Source organism: Mustela nigripes, chromosome 3 (genome assembly GCF_022355385.1).
Source record: "Mustela nigripes isolate SB6536 chromosome 3, MUSNIG.SB6536, whole genome shotgun sequence".
NCBI lineage: Eukaryota > Metazoa > Chordata > Mammalia > Carnivora > Mustelidae > Mustela > Mustela nigripes.
Window position 1 is genome coordinate 81,160,943 of NC_081559.1, and position 22,339 is coordinate 81,183,281.

At 43.8% G+C, this 22,339-nt stretch overlaps 1 protein-coding gene across 1 annotated transcript in view; it reads right to left on the minus strand.

Annotated features, from left to right (window-relative positions):
- KIF5C (kinesin family member 5C) overlaps positions 1-22,339 on the minus strand; it is a 153,652-nt gene that overhangs the window by 34,393 nt on the left and 96,920 nt on the right. Inside the window, exons 12-15 of the mRNA XM_059394320.1 lie at positions 15,463-15,638; positions 10,628-10,696; positions 7,712-7,918; positions 5,503-5,649 (exon numbers count right to left, since the gene is read on the minus strand). Of these exons, the coding sequence (XP_059250303.1) occupies positions 5,503-5,649; positions 7,712-7,918; positions 10,628-10,696; positions 15,463-15,638 (599 nt within the window). The remainder of the gene's footprint in view (positions 1-5,502; positions 5,650-7,711; positions 7,919-10,627; positions 10,697-15,462; positions 15,639-22,339) is intronic.

Genomic DNA, 22,339 nt, shown 5'->3' on the forward strand with positions numbered 1-22,339 from the left:
TGATCCCAGAGTCCTGGGATCGAGCCCCACATTGGGCTCTCTGCTCAGCAGGGGGCTGCTTCCTCCTCTCAGACCACTTGTGATCTCTGTCTGTCAAATAAATAAATAAAATCTTAACAAAAAAAAAAATTTCAATTCTGTTCTCTATGGTCTCCTATTCAGTGAGTCTTGGATAGAATTCAATGTCTTGAATATGCTTCTATAAGCAAAGGTTGAAATAAAAAGGGTTTTCTACATAGCCTTCAGTTAAACAACAACAACAAAATTGAATTAAGAATGTGCTGTTACCAAATGCCCTTTCAGATGAAGATTTTCCTATGACTTTTTGTTTACTATCAATCAATATTTCCCTGTCTCTGTGTGCCTGCCCCTTCCAAGGAGATAAGAATCAAGCTTATATTATTTAACATTATCTGAGTGGGGTGCCTGGGTGGCTCAGTCGGTTAAGCAGCTGACTCTTGGTTTCGGCTCAAGTCGTGATCTCAGGGTTGTGGGATGGAACCCCGGATCGGGCTCTGTGCTCGGTGCAGAATCTCCTGGAGACTCATTCTCTCTCTTGCTCTGCCCCAACCCCCAGCTCTCTCTCAAATAAATAAATAAAATTACCTGAGAGTTTAACAATCTAAATCCACCTTTAGAAAGAAAGATTCTGAAAGCCAGCATTTCTGCATGATCTCATATTTGGCATCTCAGTTTCAGAGCTCAACTGGAAACAAAACCCGGAGCAAGATACTTGGGATAGAAACCCGTTTGCTCTCAAGACACAAACATGCTCTGAAGGGCAATTAATCAGGAGCAAAATAACCGTGCACATATTTTCTTTAACCACCAGAGGGCATCCTAGCCCCTCAGGAGAACACAAGAGCGCTGTCCAGTACCCAGCCCACAAACAGAAGCTTCAATTGGTTCTAAGACAATGATTCCAAATATGGTTTTAATGTTCCACAGTACGTTATAACTGCCCACTTTTGTCATTATTGCTGTCATTAACTCATCATATGATGATTTTTTTTCTGTAAAAATTTAAGAGCTAGGAATATGGAATCGTATATCAACCCTGAAAATTGGTAGCAGATGGGAAGTATACCAGACTACATCGGTGCCTGTAACTTTGGGTCAGCCTTCCCCTAGGACTCCACAACAGGATTTGTGAAATGACACCGGTGTCAAATCAACACAAAGCAGAACCTATGTTAACAGCAAGAAAACCCACAGTCCTATTTTAATGAAGGTTCTTGCTGAGCCACTTCTAATTCTGACTGCCAGTAACGATTTGCCTACCAAGAGTTTCTCATTGCATTTCTGCTTACAACCCAGCGGCATGAAGAGAAGGGGTGAGATACGCCCCCAACCTTTCAGTGCAGTTTTGTTCCTCTGCCTTTGTGATTGGCTCAACGTGGAACACACAGGAGAAGCTTGTTCTTTAGGCTCACCAGGTATGTCCTGTGTGTTTGTCCGGCCTCTGTGGAAAGGTAAGTTATTTCCATCTCTTTGATGTGGGGTTTACAACCTACACCAACTCCTGGGGAAAACACCACCAGACCAACAAGTAGGGCATTTGGGGAAGGGAATAAACACCTCCTCCCTTCCAGCTCTGTCTTTAGACAAGGACACTTTGTACTCCATGCCCAGATCCCATGTGCATTGGGGAAGAGTAAAATAGCACACATTTTGGTTTCCTCCAAAATGCAAGCTGGATGCTTTTCCCCCTTTCCAGAACCATAACTTCTGGAGCCTACCCTTGTCCTAGGAAGTCTAAGAGGAGATTTTGAATCTGATGAAACACCGCCCCCCTGCCCCACAAAATGGTACTCTGAACAAATGGTTTTACTTTAAAGTCGTGTTTTTGTTGATTTTGGTTTTGTTTTATCTTAACCACTTATGAGTTCATATACTCAGTCATTCAAAGTAAACTCAAAATTTTCAGTAATCCCAGTAAACTGTTATTTCAAGAGGGGAATCAAGTTTGTTGGTAAAATGTTATTTATAACTCTCCACTGGGTCTGACAATGACTCCAACAGCACACACTAAGCTGCGTGATCCAGGAGAGCTGACTAATCCAGGAGAAAAGGCTGCCTTTCTGTGGGAAGGCGATGCTGCCGGCCCCTCCCACCCTGTCTACATAGGAGTCACCCCCATACCCACCCACCCCAGGGCTCAGGAGCATGGAGTGATTGCGCAAGGTGCCATTTCTAGGCCAAGTAAAAGGTAAGTAAGGTGACTGTTGCCATTCCAATACCTAAAAGTCAGAATGGGATGAGAAGTCCCTTTTTTTCTTTTTTGTTCTCTCTTTTTTTAATGTTCAGAAATGTCCATTTTCTTTGTGCAGTACAGAGCTCAGGCATGATATGGTGGTTTCCAAGAGCTTGATAGGCAGGAGGGGATTGGAGAAGCAAGCCTTCTTGGCAGCAAGACCCCAGCCCCAACACAACCAAGACTGTATCGAAGAGGCTGATGGGATGTAGGCTGTTGGTGATGAGGGCTGATTTCAGGCCCAGGAGCTGCAGAAATGTATCTGCCGCACTGGCCAAGCTATAGAAATGTCCCCAATGCTACTGGAGCCCAGGGCCCCTCAACTGCCCGAAATTCTTCACCTGTACTTCACCCAGACCCAAAGTCAAAAGAAAATCTGGCAACTAATCCAATCCATTTCATTTACTATACCTCAACTTTCTATCCTAGACTTCTGGAAACTTTTGTTTTAAAGAAAGCCAGGTGACATAGGAAAAAGATAAGAAGAGGAAGTTCACTAATAAACCCAGGGAAAGTCAACTCGAGGCTCATCTCATCATTGGGTGGCCGCATCTTGTTTTGTAGACTAAACAAAGTATTGCCTGGGCTCTGAAAATGTTTCAAGACATGACAGAACTGGAGAAATATGGGTTCTTCTGTTACCCTGCTGTCTGGGCCTGTTATATTCTTGAAAGAGGGCATCTTTTCCCCTCTTCCCAGGGTATGACCAGGAGTCACCATGTGGGAACTGAATAGGGTTTTAGGAAGAAAAACAAGGTCACTGACAAATGTCTCCCTGATCTGATCATTTTCTTAGATAAAAGAATTATGTCTATTGAGAGGTCATAACCAATTCTCTATGCCCACAATGTAGATCTAAGAAATATATGTATAACTCATGTAATTTCTGACAACCCGTAAGATAATGTGGGCTCATCTTGTCATTGCACAAATCAGGAAAATGAAGCCCGATAAGTATAGTGAATTGCCCAGTCACACAACTCCTACACATTAGCTCTCATTGCCCTGACGAATAAATCATAATTGTGGGGGAAAAAAAAAGACCTCATAATGATTAAGAATATGATGCTCTATGAGTGAGAATTGTCAATGAAAATAACCAGTTATCAATGAAATTAACTAAGGCATCCAATGTCTGGAATCCAAAAATATCTTGAAAACATCCAGCTAAGTATTTAAAAATAATTTCAATCATACTTCAGATTCCCAAAGGTAAAGACTCTTTTTTTAATGCCGAAGTACCCAGACACTCCTTGATTTCATTAGCATTTCTTATCAGCTCTATTTTAGAATGTAGCATAAAAATATCTTCCTTTATCGTTATCAGCAGCAGGCACCAACTTCTCATAAATCAAGTCCACCTTCATATTGCATGGGCCACTTAATCCCCCAAATCTCGGAAGCTCAGTACCAACGCATGCTTCTAAAAATTAAATCCCCAAACATAAAGCCACCCAACTGGGGCTGAATGGGTTAATCTTATAGTATCTGAGAATTCTGTACTAAAATTAGATTCATTCGCAAAGATTCATGAAATATTCAGTTACAATAGAGGTTCTATGAAAGAATGATTAGGCTTATAAGAGGTCGTATACTCTAAAACTAGATCTGTGATATTATCTAAGAAGGGATTTCTAGGCTTCCCAGAAATGTCTATAAACAGAAAGAATTGGGGGAGCCTTTTCTAGTACTTAACAATCCCAGCAAAATCTAAGTGTTCCCACAAAGCAGACAGATGTAAAACTCAGCCTTTGAAATGGCTGACCTCAAAGAATTTGATTTTAGGAGCTCAGGAAGTGGAAGTTGAGCGATATAATACCATTCCGTGGCTTGCCACAATCTGCCACACGTATCGAAGGCTACTCTGTACAAGGGTGCTGTGTTACGATTACAAAACTACAGGAATCAAAACAGTGTGGTTTTAGCATCACAATTAGATCAATAAAATAGACTAGAGACCAGAAACAGTCCCATATACTGTTGGGGCGATGGATCCGTTCATGATCTTACTGTGGTAATGGTTTAATGAGAGTATAATATGTCAAAACTTCTCAGACTATACTCTTACAAAGCTATTTTTAAAAATATCTCTAGCTTAGCTCTCTATGTCTCCCTACCGCAGGTAACTGATAATTGTTCTTGGCTGATAACTTTCTACGCACTCTCTTGTCCCTCGATTCCTAGCTCACAGACAATTTCATACCAAGCCCATTCTCCCCGCCTCCCTTACTTCCTTGCTACCAGTGGCACCAAGGTGCACAACTCTAGAGGATCCATCACGATTGGCTGAAGCCAGTGACAGCAATACTATTTCTCTTTGCTTTCCCAGTTTCTCTTGCAATTTGGGGAGACCATATGGCCCAATTCTGGCTAATAAGGTATAAGAGGACATCTACTAGGGACTTCTGGGATATAGTTTCCTCCTGATGAGAACTGGCTGCCTTTTCAGCCCATCCTGCCTTGCATGTGTTTGTGTGAAGATATGATGGTTGGTGTTACAGCAGCTATCTTGCTATCATGAGACAAAAGGCTACAGATGTGGAAAGGTAACAAGCTAATGAAAGCAGAAAGGAAATAAAGAAAAGGCCTGAATCCTTGACATCGTTGAGACACTGGATCAAAAGGTTAGACTAACCGGGGCCATCTTGTTAAAATGCAGATTCTAATTTCAGTAGGTCTGCAGTGGCCCTAGAGTCTATACTTCCAACAGACTCCCAGGTGATGCAGATCACAACCCGAATAGCAAATTCTACACAAAATTCTCATATTGTGAATAATTAAATGTGGATTTATTTTTAAGCCACTGTTAGAATCCTATTACTTTCAGCTGAAAGCTTTCCTAATTCATACTGATTGGCTGGGGAATTTTCATTCTGTTGGGTTCTCACAGAAAAAGAGAAACACAATTCTGAGACTAGAAGTATTGCTTAACCTATCCAATTCCAAACTCCCGTGACACTGGCATGTACGTTAGAGAAATAACCCCATCTGCATAAGGCTCACCAAAATTTGAAGACGTTTCTTGTATGTGAAAGGTAATTTTTTCTCCTCTGCCGAATCCAGCCAATCATTCACTTAGTCATTCAATCAGCCCTTGGTTTGTTCATTCCAGTATTACCAAGCACGTGGCGGGTGCAAAGCACTACGCTGAGTATTGGATACTTAGGAGAATAAAACACAGACCCTGCTTGCTTAGGACCCCACCATTATTGGAGCAGGTAGACAAGATAAAAGAGGGGCTGGCTTACCGTCTTCACATCATTGGTGCCGATAATTCCGCCTATCTCCCCCAGGTCCTTCAATAGCAAATTCAGGATCTCTGTAGCCCTCTTCTTCTGGTGGTTGCTAAGCTCTTGTAGCTGGCTCAGCTCCCTCTGTGTGGTTGTCAATGTCGTCTGAAAAACACATTTTAACAGCAAATTAAAAGAGCTGCCCACCAATTCATACCCGCTGCATTGCAAAGAATAACGACATGACACAGGATGGAGTTCTTTTATCATGTCATGCACTTTCAACAAAAGTCAAACTAGAGTATAGCACCGCCGTCTTTGATAAAAAGGAGACTTGGCCTTGGCCTGATAGGTTATGTCTACATATCCCATGATGATTTGCAGGGCGGTGAACTGTTTTTTAAAAACAGAGTCCAAAAGGAGCCCTCAGGTTAACAAGGCGTGAATGCATCTTCCTATCCTCGACATGTTCTGTTTCAGTCCCCCTGGTCCCAAGCATCCCCACCTGCATCTCCACTTCCACATCCAAGCGAACCTCCTCCCTGGACCATTTCCAAAATTTCCCACCTGACTTCATAATAATAGACAGGTCAGGAAGGCCCAGAGAGCCATTCATGTGTTTAGAAAAAAACTTTTAAAAAGTCTTGGGATCTTCCTGGTGAAGCCGAATTGAATACACTTTATCTCTTCTCAAAACTGGCTGAGAGACTCCATCTTAACATAGAGCAGTAGCTCCGTTTTTATTGCCAAACATCAATACCCATCTCTTTTCCGTCTCTCACGTACGTTACCCAAAGGTAGAGATTTACAACTAACTTGATGAACTCTTCACACGAGAGGAATAGCCGTGCTTTGGTGTCTTGGTACTCACTCAGCCAACAAAGAAAATAATTTTGCTGCAGTACAGAGCTGTGGAGCTGCAGGCAAAGACACATAGGCAAGTCTGCCATCACGGCTATTATACTAGCACCCTTGCCCATGGTCTGGCTAGAAACAGTAGTCTAAACCAGTCTAGTGATACTTGGGCTTGGCAGAAAATAAGAACTGTATTAGGGAAAATGTGTCACTGTTTTGAGATGCAAATGAAATGAAAGGCTCATTAAAGGATCCAGCAGAAAACAGTAAGCAGAGAAAGCCGAAGTCTCCTTTCCTAGGTGACTTCTGGTTTGTTTTTCTGCTTCTTTTTGGTTTTGTTTTGGCATTGCTATCACTTATTTTGCTCTGTTTTTAAAGCCTACGGAAGCAGGAGTTTCCATCTTGGGAAGCCCTTTAAAAAGCCTTCCTTCGTGCAGGTGAATACACAGAATTCGGAGCATTTTCCGTCGGCTCTACGGTCAGCAGATGAGCTCTCTCCAGCACCATCTGCTACACGCGGGGCCCGGGAGGACTGGATGTTTTCCACGAGGCAAGCTGGGCACAGTCCCATCATACCAGGCCATTGCGCCGAGGTGCCAAGGGCAGCCGGTTACAGCCATTCGGCTTCCTACCACCTATTTTCCAAGCAGAAAAGGACAAAATGGAAACATCGCACCACCAGCTACCTCACCAAATGCGCGCCCTGTGGGGCTGCTAGCTCACTGCACACAGCGGGCAGCGTCTTTGCCTGGGAGCACCAGCTCCCCACCAGGACCGTCAGTTCCTGGCTGCAGCCAGAAGTCGTGGGGAAGGAATGGGTTTATTCAGGAGACTGTAAACAAGAAGTGCCATCCAGACCTTCCATCGGTCACCCACGCTCATTTGTTACTATAATACCTGTGACGAATTTATTGGTATTGTAGCATAGGCACAGGCCTTCACTGAGTGCTTTATATCAACGTTCTCTAATTCTCATGTATCGAAAGGGGCCTGTTATTAACGCCATATTGTACAGATACGGGAACGAATACTCACAAAGTTTAAACATCTCAATTAAGGTCTCATAGTTGTAAAGTCACAATGTTAGCTAGGATTTTTGTGGCTCCTAAGTTCTGCACTCTCTTGACTATTCACAAAGCATCCCTGCTAAGGTTATAAAACCCCTGGATAGAAAACAATCCCCAGTTCCGGAACGAGTGACAAAAGTCACCTACGTGAGGTATTTCAGTTACTGGAAGATTTCAAAGAATGCCTCTGACACTGAATAACCACCCTGCCAGCTGCCTTCCTATACAGTGTCTGTCAACAGACGTCAACATCGAGTACAGGAGCAGCGGCCCAGAGTCCCGCCCCCAGAGGCAGATGCCCCAACCGTTTTCTGAGCCAGCTCATCTGTCAGCTGCTCATTGGCCCTGGTCTTGTCCTCCACTTCCTGTGACTTCTGGTCGTAATTGACAGCCAGCTCTTCCAGGGCCTGGAGAACTTCCTTCACTTCATCTTTGGCTGCCTCATTCTCAATCTGGAGACGTGTCAGCTCTTCCTGGATCTTCTCGTAGTCTCTTCTTGTGGAAGCCAAAAGCTGGGGAAATGAGATGGCATGAAACTGGTGAATGTAATGTCCAAGCGTTTCTGTGCTGTGTTCTATCCCAAATAAAGTGATTTTAAAAACAGATATGGGTAGGGGTAGGGGGTGTGGGGGAGGGTCCTGGGTGGCTCGTTGGTGAAATCTCAAGGCTGAGTCTGGGTCAGGTCATGATACTGAGCCCTGTGTTGGGCTCCACACTGAGCACAGAGCCTACTTAAGGTTCTCTTTCTCCCTTTGCCCCCTGCCCCACCGCTGCTCACGCACTCTCCAAAAAAGCAGATATAGCATGCTCAGCATGATTAGAAATCCCACTGTATATCTAGATAATAATTTTTTTAAAATAGCATGAGGTTTCAAAAATCTTTCTTTTTCTTTTATTTTTATTTATTTATTTATTTATTTATTTGGGTTTAAAGCTGCATAGGCTGAACTCAAAGACTTGATTACAAATCAAAAATTTCTGGGGCACCTGGGTGGCTCATGGGTTAAAAGCCTCTGCCTTCAGCGCAGGTCATGACCCCAGGGTCCTGGGATCGAGCCCTGGATGGGGCTCTCTGCTCAGCGGGGAGCCTGCTTCCTCTCTCTCTCTCTCTCTCTGCCTGCCTCTCTGCCTACTTGTGGTCTCTGTCTGTCAAATATATAAATAAATAAATCTTTAAAAAATAATTTTTGGGGCGCCTGGGTGGCTCAGTGTGTTGGGCCGCTGCCTTCGGCTCAGGTCATGATCTCAGGGTCCTGGAATCGAGTCCCACATCGGGCTCTCTGCTCACTGGGGAGCCTGCTTCCCTTCCTCTTTCTCTGCCTGCCTCTCTGCCTACTTGTGATCTCTCTCTGTCAAATAAGTAAATAAAATCTTAAAAAAAAAAATTTCTACACTCTGTTGCTGCTGGCTCTTCCAAATGCTGAACAAAGAATGAACGGAGTCATCTCTGAGGACAATGGTAATACTTCCATGGTTGTTAACATTATCATTATTCCACACTGTAAATAGGTCGGTTTCAGAGTCAACCAAAACAGCATACAAGAACAACTGTCAACTTCTCTTTATATTCATCTTGAATGTATGGAAGGATATATCCCAAACATTAACATTAGTTAAAAGTGAATGACTAGGCTTGTGGATGTTTTCATGATCTTCCTGCCTATTTTATTTTTTGACATTCCTATGTAAAATTGGCAATATAGAAAAAAAATATTGAGTTTTAACTGTTACATAAAGTAAGTTTATCACAGGCAGTTGTACCAAGTTAGAGATGCAAAGGCATAGAATGGGAGGAAGAAGGCAGGAAACATTAAGCAGATGGAAGACCCAAACAAAGCTAAGAGAAAAATCAGTTTAAAATGACTGCTCTAGGGCGCCCAGGTGGTTCAGTGGGTTAAGCCTCTGCTTTCGGCTCAGGTCATGATTTCGAGGTCCTGGGATTTGGTCCCATATCGGTCTCCCTGCTCATCAGGGATTCTGCTTCCCCCTCTGCCTGCTGCTTTGCCTACTTGTGATCTCTTTCTCTCTGTGTCAAATAAATAAAGTCTTGTATTTTTTTTTTAAGATTTTATTTATTTATTTGAGAGAGAGAGCGCGTGCGCACAAGCGGAGGGGAGAGGCAGAGGGAGAGAGAGAAGCAGACTCCCCGCTGAGCAGGGAGCCCGATATGGGGCTCGATACCAGCACCTGGAGATCATGACCTGAACTGAAGGCAGATGCCCAACCATCTGAGCCACCCAGGTGCCCCCTAAATAAAGTCTTCTAAAAAAATAAAAATAAAAAAGTAAAATGATCTGATTGCAAAAGCATAGGTGATCTCCCTGCCAAGGGAAGTATTTGGACAAGGGCCACAATCATTGCCCTGGAGCAACAAAGGAAAACAAAGAGGAAAAAAACGTATGGCTATAGAGAGAATTTGCTCTGTGGGAAGGCTGGGACTGGGGACATTGAACCCAAGCCACCTAGAATTATATGATGTGATCCAATCCATAGCAGATTAGCAACAAAGCAGAAAGTACTCTAAAGCACAAAAGAGAAAAAATACTTCGATGGTGCTCAGCAAGAGAACCGCTAATCATCTATGTTTGACAGATTGGCTATCTACCCTTTGCTTAGCTTCCTATTTGTGAAATACTTGGCAAAACAGATCACAATAAAGACACTCACTACAGATATTAATGCCATCCAGGGAAAGACTGAAAACAATTTGGCTCCTTTTTACTGTACCAAACACATACTATGTAAGCACTTGGACCCCCTTCCTCTTTGTCTTCCTGTCCCCTCCATCTCTACTTTTTTTTTCCCCTTTGGTTATTTAATTCCTACAAGATAGTATGAGTACATAGTGTATATCAAAGACCCGAACCAGCTGGTTTTCAAAGCTGGGAAAAAACTAAACAGCAAGCAATAGGAGTGCTGGGCACTGGGTATGAGGAATTAGAATCACCTTTGCCCAACCACCAAACTCCTTTATCTCTGTTCTTCAAAGACTACGAGTAGCAACGAGCTACTCACTCTCAAAAACCTCAGAGCATTACGAAGTCAGATATTTATTTTCAAAAATCAGCTTTAAAGAGGCCCTGAAAGGAAATCTGCCAGGAAATGTCCACATGATTCAATGATTTTTGAAAAAATTCTTTGCAAATTAAATCTCTGGAACAAACATCAACAACAAAGAGTAATAAGAGAACTTCATAAAAAAAATTTATTGCATTCTTTACCTCGTCCTGATCCAACATCTGTTGCTTTAGCTTTTCAGCCAGCTGGCTCTGCTGGTTAATTTCATCATCCTGAAACGAAACATCATGTTTAATGTTTTTGGGTTACTTATGTCATTTTTGATATCCTGGTTTCCCGACAACAGTCAGATACCAGAGTGCCAGCTGTAAGCTTTACTGATAAGATGAAGGGAATAGTGTGGTGCTTCCTCATAGGTGAGAGACTGGCTCTGGGATCTTGATTTGGTTAAAGTTCCTCTGCGCCCACCTTTCTCAGCAGGTGAAACAACTGGGTATTCTGGGATATAAAATATCCTACATATTGAACGCAATTCCTCCTCATCCAGAAATCAAAGATCTAGGGTTTGGGAATCGGAAGGGACTTTGGAGCTAGCCCTCCCAATTCAAAGTTGCTAACCAAAAATAAGGCAGTGAATTTCGAACCATCTGCACTGTAATATATTCATGTTCCAAATCTCGTCAAACACATCAATGACCAGGAATGCTGCCCTGTGATCAGAAGGAGCGACCAGTATTCCCACTTCAAATCTCTTACTTAGAGAGACTGGAGAACATTCACTAGAGAATTAATCTTCGGCATGAGCAGATCTCCCGCTTGATTAGAAGTTAATTTTCTTGTCAGTCTAAAAAAGCAAAAAACGAAAAAAAAAACTCAAGGAAGTGGGGGATGTAGAAACGATAATGCTTACTTTCTGGCCTATCATTAAAGTGGGAAACGATCTCCCCAGAGGCCATTTGCTTCCGTCACTCTCATTTCCTGCCACTAGGTGTCGCTGCCACAAAAGCCAGAGCCGCCGGCCTCCTCCTGCCCGGTCCAAACGCGTCTGCCTCTCCCCGGACTCTGCCCACCAGCTTGGGCAAAGCATCAGACAGGACAGCGTTTCACTAGCGGGGCTCAGCCTTCACTACAAAGATTTTCATGAATTCAAATGCAAATGTGAAGCTTCGCCTGCGAAGAACAACTTGGCTTTATGGTCCCCCTCCCTTAAAAACAGGAGAAAAATCCTATTTGGTAACACTTCTAGGCTCCAAACCCCACGCAGAGTCAGATTCAGTATTTTAGGTCCTCCTGCATGCCTGGTGCCGCCCAGATGTTCTCCCAGCAGCCCAGAAAAATCCTGCACCGCACCTTCTGGCTTTTCCAGAGGTGAGGTTACAGGGGTGAACTCAAGGGTCTGGGTTGCAGAACCGTGGGCTATTCTCTAGCCTATTTGGTCCTGTGTATGCATACATTTAAATCGGACTGACTGACCCATGGAGCAAGAAAGTCCTAAAATCAGGATTATGGGATCTCTCCCTCATTTTCCTTTGTGTAGAACATCTTTTGGCCTTATTTCTTCTCTGTTCAGGGAACCCTGTTTCTACTGAACTTTTTACACCCATGTTTCTTTAATGCTTTGACAAAATGCTCATGACTTTCCTCCCCAAATCCGATTTCTGGCAGGAGAATTAGGGAAATTACACTGAGTGAAACTGCCAAAAAATGATACTTGCACAACGAGGAGACTATTGTGTAGGGCATATTTCCTCTTTTACTTTATAAACTTAGAATGTCAGTTACCAGGAACAATTTTGTGTTTATGTTCCTTGGCACATAAATATTAAACATCTTAACATAAAAGACTCAAGAGTTTAACATCAGGGAGCTGCCATCCCTTCCCCTGGGATACATAAGCAACAACTCCAAGTTGATACAAATCAGGAGAGAGGCAGAACGGTGAAGCCAGCCCTTTGTTCTTACACTGTGTTCGCTTCAAAGCCTGAAGGTACAGCTCCCTCCGTGACAGGTGAAAAGCCAGGTGCAATGATTTTTGAGGTACAGTAAGAAACCAAGGGCCACCAGCCCATCTGGGAAGGATATGAGGAACGAGGATTACATTGTAAGAACATGAATGACTTATACCAGAGATACCTCCAAGACTACACTTACCCTTTGTTAAGGCAACTTCTCCAAAGAATTAGCATAGTCTACCATAATCTTAAAATGCTTTCAAAACTTCCATAATAAAATGTGCTGTGCTGTCTATATCTACACATTCGAGTGCATTCCTTAGAACATGCTCCCTCTGATGCTGACTCTTAATCCATAGACAACCGATTTCAAAGCACTTGTCAGAAAATATTCTTGTTCTTAAATTTGCTTGCATGTGAAATGGTGAGCCATCCCTTGGTCACGTGCCACCCTTAATTATAAAAAATGTCCTCATTGCAATGGTAATTAGTGGAATAAGGTTCAACATATTTCTACTTGCACTTAATTCCTCTCACATATTTCCAATAAAACACTAGTATTAGAGGAAATGAGAAGTGAAAGAAACAGGGCCAACACCAACTTGCTCTTCTTATAACTCTGCTCGCAACCCACCTCTGCACCACCCCCCGATGCCACGTAGGATGGTGTTCTCCCTTAAGTAAACAGAACCCAGAAGAGAAAGAAACTACTATTTATTGAGCAATTGCTACACACTAGAACCTTTTAATCCCCACTGCAACTTTTGGAGGACGCAGATAGGAGCCCCAAGCTGCAAATGAGAAAAACATCTTCAGCAGGGGAGGCCATTCATCAGTCCAAGCCCCAGCATCATTAAGACACAGGTCTGACTCTGAAGTGTATGTTTTTCCATCACACAGTATTGCCTTTGATGGTAACTATCCTGAGACCCCTGGAGGGCCAGCACAGAGGGGCAGAAGGAACAGCTTGGGGGAGACTGTGCGGTCTTTCTCCCAAAACATTCTAATTAGATTCATTAGGGTTGACAAGTTCCTCATCTAAATTACTAAGACCAACACAGGATGTCCACAGCCCTGGGAACCAGAAGATACACAGCCTTGTTCCACTTCTGCCACCTACACGTGATATAAACTGGGCAAGTCACGTACTCCCCGGGCTAGCTTCTCATCGGGACCTAGATACTTTCAGCTCCACTACTCAATAATCTAAAGATACCCTGTCTCAACTTGTGTTTTCTCAAAGGTACCAAACTACCTATCTTGTCAGAAGCATGAAGTACCTTCTAGAACCTTTAAGCGGAAGACAAATAAGAATGACAGCTGATGAGACATAATCAGGCAGTCCATGGGTAGAGTCACTAGGGTCAGACTACCAGCTTTGGGGTCCCCCTGGCTGAGGCGTGTGGGCTAAGTACTCTCTCAGATCCCAGCAACCCCTGGGAGAGACCACAGATGCTAACCTCAAAATGTGTGCTTTAGAGGATCTTCAAAGCACATGCTATAGGAAAATGACATAACAGGAAGTGTCCGACACTTGTCATCAGGAGGCAGAGACGCTAGGGTCAGCTCTGCCAGCTACCACCTGAATATCTCCAAGGCCTGGCATTCTCCTCACTCATCACTCAGTCCTCCTCACTACATTTCAGAAGCGACACTGAAGACTCTACAGTCTCTGTTGGATCAATGAAAGCTCCTTATGCTACCAAAGGAAATGACCCCAATTCCAACCAGGGCAGGAGTCTATTTATAGAAAACAAAGTGTAGAATCAGGTTATCATCCCTTATCCAAAAATCTTTGAGGATTACTAACGTGAACTCATCATTTCTAAAGTGAAAAGGAAAACTGCAGTATGTTTAAACAATACCATTTCTTTAGAGAAATCAAGAAATTGCATATACTGTTAACTTACTATTGATCTCCTTTTTCTCTTACTTTGAGGTTTTGCATAATCATGTCTGGTTAGAAATGGAAGGATAACAGTATGTCAAGTGCCTGAGGGCAATTAACCCAGCTCTCAAAGGTGTGAATATCTCATCAAATAGGCTACCAAAAGGGTAGGAGTGTCCCCAGTTTAATGCTGTGGTTACAAGGCAAATTCCCAGAGTCCTAGATAAACAGAACTTGCTTCACATTTTGCTTGAAAAGGTGGTGCAGACTGAGCTTTACTCAGAATATACAGGCCTGTAAGATTAATGGCCATGTGCTCATAATAAAGCGGTTTCGGCTAAACCAGAAGTGTCCCCAAGCACTCTGAGCCAAACCACAGCAAAAAAGATTAAATCAGACTAAAAATATCAACAACCTTGATGAAATGAACTGAAAGGATTTAGAATATTCCAAGGGCAATATGCTGAGGTCACATGAGACATCAATTTAATTTCCTATGCCTCCAGGATTCCTAGCCCAACCTTAACTGGAGAGGAACAGTGTTCTCCAAGGTCTCTTTTCCTTTGGTCCAACTTGGGCAAATGCAATATACATGACTATTTGAGCCCCAAAAGTCTGCCATAAAATTAGACAACCCTAAAAGCATGTTCAAACTATTTCATTCAAGAGTATGCCTCTGAAAACACATTTACCAATACTGGACAAGGGGCCCGACCCCACACCACTTCCATGGTTCCTCGTCCCAGGGCCCGAGAGCTACATGATTACAGAACACATTTAACATTAGGAGCCACCACACTGTCGCTACAGCTGGCACTACACTTGAGGTTTTCAAGAGGTGAGGAACAGGCCCAGAGAAAAATAGAAGAGATAATTAAACAAAGATCATGCACACTCACGCCATCCCCACCCGCACGCAGTGATGAGCCCCAGTCCCACGTCTAGAAGTGAAGACTATCTCTCTATCTAGACCAACTCTCCAGTCTTCCAGTCAGACTTCCATGAAAGCTTCCATTCTGGAAGAATCAAGTTCCCCAATCAAGAGTTAGGGTAGATATTAAGAAGACAGACATAACATCAGTCTGCACCCCCCTACATCAGCCCCGTGGGGCTTGAAGCTGCTTCTGGCCAATAGCTCCAGGACCTGCCACCTTTAGTCTCAGAGCCAGAGTGAGGACTATAATCTCAGGCTACAGACCTTATCATCCAGCTGTCTGTAGAGACTGGAGATCTCCTCATCGTACTTCTCCTTCTCCTCTGCAGAGATGCCAGCGACAACAGGAGCAATATTGTCTATGATGGGGGTGTTGTCACAGGGCTCCAGGGTCTTCTGGTCCTTAGCACTGATCTGTTCATCCTCGGGCACAGCTTCTCCTGCAAAGCACAAGAGGATTTGGAGATTGAAGAAATTCAGCAAGTAACTCTACAGGAAGAGTTCCAAAAATAGCCACTCCCATGCAAAGACACAGAAGACACAGTCAGAGCTGTTGTAGAGCGTTGGGGCTTGTGTTCTCTCTATTTGACAAGAAAGGTTGTGGTTAATTGACCAAAACTAGTGTAAGAAAGAAGAGGGCTATGTAATACTCCCTCTCTCATGATGCATCACTTAAGTACACGGCTTCCACCAACCACTCTTCCCTCCCAACCCCCCACCCCCAAAGAGAGAGAGAGAGGGAGAGAGAACATGGATAGAGAGGAGAGGGAGAAGCAGACTCCCTGGGAGGCCAATGCAGGGCTCGATCCCAGGACCCTGTGATCATGACCTGAGCTGAAGGCAGATGCTTAACAACCGAGCCACCCAGGAGCCCCTCCTCCAACCCCTCTTAACTAATAGAGCTTGCAGTGACATCCAGAATTTTTTGTGTACATTTTCCTTTTGTTGGGGAATATTCTTGGGTTTTACTATAATCATATTCTATCTAGCGGTTGACTCCCAGGGAAACAGACTTCTGAGGCATCCTAATTACCAATTAATTAGGTTACTGTTTCATTAGGAGAAACAGCCAAATCAAGGAAATTCACCACTACCAAAGAGAACACTGCAGGGCCCTAATCCTCTGAATCTGAGGGTCTCCAAATCTCAAGGAGAAAACCAGGATAGCCCTGGACCCAGAAGCTCTGACAGACATAGCACAAAAACACATTCTACTACCATCCTCTCCCCTAGGAGGGCAGAATTAATTGGCTCAACTAGAGAGTTCAAATAGAATAATTTCTTATGATGTCAAGTAGACCCAGGAAAGAAAAAGCAGCCAACCCAGAATACCGTGCAGAGACCCTGCATACCACCTCTCAGTTTGCAGACCAGCACGTACCACTTCTGGGTCTGCGGAGCGGTGCTTGTCAAGGCCCTTGAAGGCAGCATTACCAAACTTGACTGTTCAAACTGAGGGGCAAAAGCGAAGGTCTCAGGCTGGTCAGTGGCCTAGCCCCAGCAAGAAAATCACCTTGTGAAGACACTGCTTTAAAAGGAGTCTGTGAAAACCATGTGGCCCAACTGAGTCTCTCAAACATCATTTTGGAAAGCAAACCAAAACCAAATATGCTTTTCCATCACAATGTTTACCACCAACTTCATACTCAGTTTGCTGCCGTCCGTGAACGTCTGCAACGTCCCAAGCCTCACCCAGTTCTCAGCCCATGAAACACGTTTTGTGGAAAGTCCCCAGGACAACTGCTCTAAGACAAAGGGAATTTCTGAAACAAACAAACAGAAACCTGAATCCCCTCATCTGTGGCTTCATTAACAGTATATATCATGCTTCAAGGAAGCCACCTGAAACTGTACACATTTGTCTCAATATAAACAAAACACTTTGTGACGGGTTAGCTTTGCTGCTCCAGATTTTGTGATCTCACCTGATAATTACAAAATGGCAGGAAGGCTTCCCTGTCAAATAAAATTAACATTCAGTGATTTCATTTTTGCATCACATTTCCATTTGAAGCAAAACCTGGAATAAAGTATTCCTTTGCTGAGTAGAAGGCTGAGCCAACCCCTTTTTCTTCTGAAGCTCAACTAGACTGTACTGTACCTACGCTTTTTCTAAAATTATTGACCTGAAACAAAACCAGAATATCAGAGTAGCCTTTGAACTGAACCTGAACCAAATCAATATTTCATTCAGTTCCAATTCCTGGTTTAAAACATCTGTCAGCGACCTTAGTGCGTAGACTGGATTTCTTCCAATTAAAGGATCTATACTCTCTACGGCCTGCTAAATCCACAGGCTATAAAAGCAGTACCATATTCTAGTTCCCAAGAATTTTTTTTTTTTTTTTTTTGCTTAAATATATATAGCTATCTTGTTCTAACCACAGATTACATACACAAAAACTGAAAGGCTCTGAACCTCTACCCCTCAATTCGGTTCCTTCTCCAGAGAAATCCTCCACGAACATTCTCGTGATCTTTCCCCTATTTGGGTTATGAGCATATTCTAATTTTTCAGCGCTACCTTCTGAACTTTGTGAACAGAGCAATGCAGTGCGGCACAAACTTAATCTTGCAGCTTAAGCATGATGAAGGTGAAATTCTTAATGGTACTAGACCAGAAACCAGGCAGAACATGGTCTTATTATCCTATACCAACTTGCCCCAAGTACAGAGGTGAGATACAGACACAGCTGGAAGAGACCTAGTCCCCGTGTTCCTTGGTTCCACATGGTTGAGAGCCAGGGCCACCATGAGGCTGGAGGGAGCTAAGGAGCCCAGGGACGGAACCCTATAACTGGCGGAAAGTGATCCTAAATCTGCCCTCTTGTCCTGCTGAGGAATCACAGAGTCACTGAGTACCACAGTTGCCCAAGGATAACGCGGCTCATCAAGCCAGCCAACGCTGCTACAAGGTACCCTGAAAGTGATCAGCAGACTACAGTAACATCCCCAGGGCTATGACAGGACGCCAAGCCACACATTTTAGCTGATCTAATTAATCACAAGCCCATCTCCTGTTTCACCTCTTGGTTTGCTTTTTTGTAAAGGAAAAAACAATAATAATAATGCCTTTAACATGGCATTGTTTTAGAGATTTAATTACCATAGTATATGTAAAAAAAACCACAAAAGGTATTATCGTTTAAGGTCCATCTCTTACCCTGCCCTCTCCCTAACAAATTGTCAACTCTTCAGGCTGTGCAGATATTTTTATTTATTCTGAGATTATTGTTCCTGAGGTCTTCATAATACCTTTGTGGTTGTACTCAGTTGAAAAATAAAACACAATGCAGCTACACAAGTCCCCTTCAGGTTTATTTATATTATTACTAAAACAATATTCAAAACCTATAGCAGACTTTCTGGTTTCTCTTAAGCAATTCTATGAATCAAAGCATCAACATGTCACCTACAAAGCAACATCTAAACAAGGAGCTCTTCCCAGTTTATATTCCAAAGGTCGGGCAGTCAGGATTATTTTTTACAACAGCCGTTCAGACCGAGAACAAAGCAGCAACAAGCAGGAACAAAAGCAGCAGGCATCTGTGGGAGAGCACAGCTCCTGCCCAGAGAGGAACCAAAAGCTGGTTTTCCCAAACACTGCTACCCTTCAAAGGACCGAGGAAATGACTTCCAGAAGCCTCCCTGCTAACTACACTGTCCAGCTCACAAACACGTCTGGGGATTGTAAATTCCCAACACTATGCGAGACCTGACACTAGGCAATCTGTCTCCATGGCAATCTCACCACGTTAATCGAGACTATTCCCTGCACTGCAGCGGACTGAGTCTCCAGAGAAGCCCCCATGAGGTGATTACGGAACAACTGATTGTAACAAGGCAGACAGCTGCAAACAAACACCGGAGGGAAAAAAATGTTGTAAAATCTGGTGTGGGTAGGGAAAGGGGGGAGGGGGAAGACCGGAAAAGGACCACCAAATGAAGAGGTGCATCTATTTTCATTTTTATTCCCCTTTTTGCATTAAAAGCAAATTTTTCTTGGTTCATGCCCTGAGGCTTTATACCTGCTGTCTATAGGGAAAGAGCTTATAATACTGTAAAGCATCTGATTTTCTACAATGAAAGCTCCCTCAACTCCCACTGGAAACCTTTCCCTTCTTTAAATAAGCATTCTGGCATTTCCTATTGTCAGATGTAATTACCTTTAAGGACTAAAAAGATTTGTGTGTACACAGGAGCATTCACTTGGAGCACACCTACAAGCTTTGCAGAGCATTTTAATTATAAAATGAAAACCTCCCGAGGGCATAAATAGTGTTTCTATAAAAAGTAAAAATCCATCAATTGCAATAAACAAGAATGACAGACTAATCAAAAATACTCGTTAGGGTTATTAGTTAAAAATTCTAAAAGAGGCTTTTTTGGGTTTTTTTGTTTTTTCAAAAATTAAGAAAGAAAGAAAACCATAAGACTGCCAGTAATTCATTAAAATTTCACACATGAAATAGCAACGAGCTAGTTATCCTTTTCATAAATTGAGCCCCTAAAGCCTCTGGAGAACACAGAAAGGTAATTGCATCCTCTCTGCTACTCCAGGGGCCGAGGTTTGCTGGTCACTCACGGCCTCCATCACAAACCACCGATCTGGCAATGGAGGGGCTTTCTTTTAAAACCAATTAAACAGGCCCAGTGGCAGACCTAAAGGTAAGGAATTTCTATATCAAAGAAACTAAAAAGAAATCTTTAAGTTGCCAGATGAGTAAAGGCAGCTGGCTACAAGACGTCATTATATAAACGGGAGGTTTTAAAGGAAAAAAAAGGTAATTCCTTTATGGGATTATTTTGCACACAAATAGCATCTTCTCACCCTAGTTCCTAAAAATATTGTAAGCAGCTTAAGACATTTTCTAATCCTTTCTAGAGTAATTTTCTAATAAACTGGTCACCCAGGACTCTGAAATCTCTTTACAGTCCCGACCTCTTTAATGGCCCCACCGTTCTCCCAGCGGTCAGTACTTTTATTAGTGTTTGGCTGTGCTCTCAAATGGAGAGAGCCTAGGGGCGCCTGGGTGGCTCAGTGGGTTAAAGCCTCTGCCTTCAGCTCGGTCATGTCTCAGGGTCTTGGGATCGAGCCCCGCATCGGGATCTCTGCTCGGCAGGGAGCCTGCTTCTTCCCTCTCTCTGCCTGCCTCTCTGACTACTTGTGATCTCTCTCTGTCAAATAAATAAATAAAATATTAAAAAAGAAGAAGAAGAGAGCCTAAAAGATGAGATGTCTCAAATGAAACACTAACTTCAGAGCTTCTACTGGAGTCATGAATCCGGGTGGGAGGGATGTCAGTGCGCGGACCAGCATCTTGGGGTATCTTTAATGCTAAAAGGGCAGATTGTGTGGGAGCTATAGAGGCCACACAGTCCCACAAAGCCTGGGATCAGACTCCAGGTTGCAAACTGAGCCAGTTGGGGAAACCAAGCCTGCTGGCCTGGCAGGTTTTAAATTGTGGAGAACGAATCTGTTGTAGAGATTGCCGATTTTTCCATGCCTTCCCAGCCTGTGATGAAATAATTTCTTTGCATGACTTCAGCAGATGGGGTAAATCTACATCCATTCTGTTATTTACTATTATATTTAATTATTCGAGAGACACTGCAGATGTGCCCTATTTTCGGGTCATTTCTCTGCACTTCTGACACCTGGATTTTTCAGGGCCTCCTTTTCTGACTTAAGCTCCTATAAAACAAGATTGCTTTTTAAAGGACAAAATTCAAAGAAGTATCAGAGAAGAGGGCATGTGTCAAGATTGATCTGGCAGCAATAGGAAACTGTGGGCCCATCCCCCTTCTGAGGGTCACAGGCCTGGGCCCTCAGCCCTCCCTCCCCAACTTGCCCATCAAGGGTCTTCTAGATAGATTCGGGGAAACCGGGCAGGGTGAACTGGGAGCCGTAATTTACTCTGAGTGCAACCATCTAAATCTATCCCCATTCACAGGACTGTTCAAGTCCTTTCCATGTACATGACAAACAAGGCACAGAGCTAGAGAGAAAAAACAACCCTGCTTCCGCCAACTGCCCACTCCCTCTATCTGTCCTTAAGCAAGCAGGCTGAGTAAAATCCCTGAGGCTGCAGTGGCCCACAGAGCTTCCAGAGTCCAGGAACTGTCAATCGATTTCAGCCCACAAGATGTCACTAGCAGACTGGACCGGACAGGTGTTTTCCAGCCACGCAACACCCATTCTCCGTTCAGCACCACAACTTCCTAGTGAGGAATGATCTCTCCCGGTGCGCGCAGGCTTGGTCAGAGGACACGGCAGAGGGCCCTGGGCTTCCTCAGCACACCACCACACGCTCGGTCTCTCCCCTCTCTCCGGAGCCTCTGTGTCCCAAACAGATAATGCGAGGAAGGGGGAGAGAACTCAAGAGGGCACTCACACCAGGTGCAGCCCCCAGGAGCCCAGGCTCTGGAGCAGCCCCAGCTTTGCCAGATGAAGCTGGCTGCTCGGCTGTTCTTCGGTTCTGCGAGTCATTCACAGATTCTCGTGCTTTGCTGTTTTGTTTAAGCTAAGCAGGGTCAATTCCTGTCCTGTGCTACCCAAGGAGCCTGACCCTATGAGGAATGGAGTGGCTCTCCTTATTCCTTCTTTATAAAAACAAGGCATGAGCCCCCCTTAAGCCAGCACGCACATGCCCTGAGCCTTGCCTTAATGCCAACGGCAGACGTGAATTACGGCTGGGTGTAATTATGTACATTACTAGTCACCGGCCGTATTCTGAGAATCAATGTTCTGCTATGCCCAGGGGAGGAAACTGCTGTGCTTGCATTTTGAAGTAGCCCATGAAGCTAAAAGGAGTTGAAAATTGGTAGCAGTGGGGAGGGGGAGGGGTCTGGGAGAGAACCAGCCTCTAGGCATGGAATAGGGTAGTATTTCATAACGTCTGAATGACTCTGGGCAGGGAGTGCCCTGTCCTGCCTCACAGTCCCATTGCCACCAACTATATCAACTTCTTCACTTTACATGACCTGCCTGGACCCAATCTGCCACTGCGACATCGTGTTCTTTTACATCGTGTTTCTGACTCCCTGGCTTTCCTGCCTCAGTCTACAGAACAGCAAAAATGGGAAAGCACAAGCATATGTACACACACACCCTGTTTCTCAGCTCCACTCCTCTCTTGCT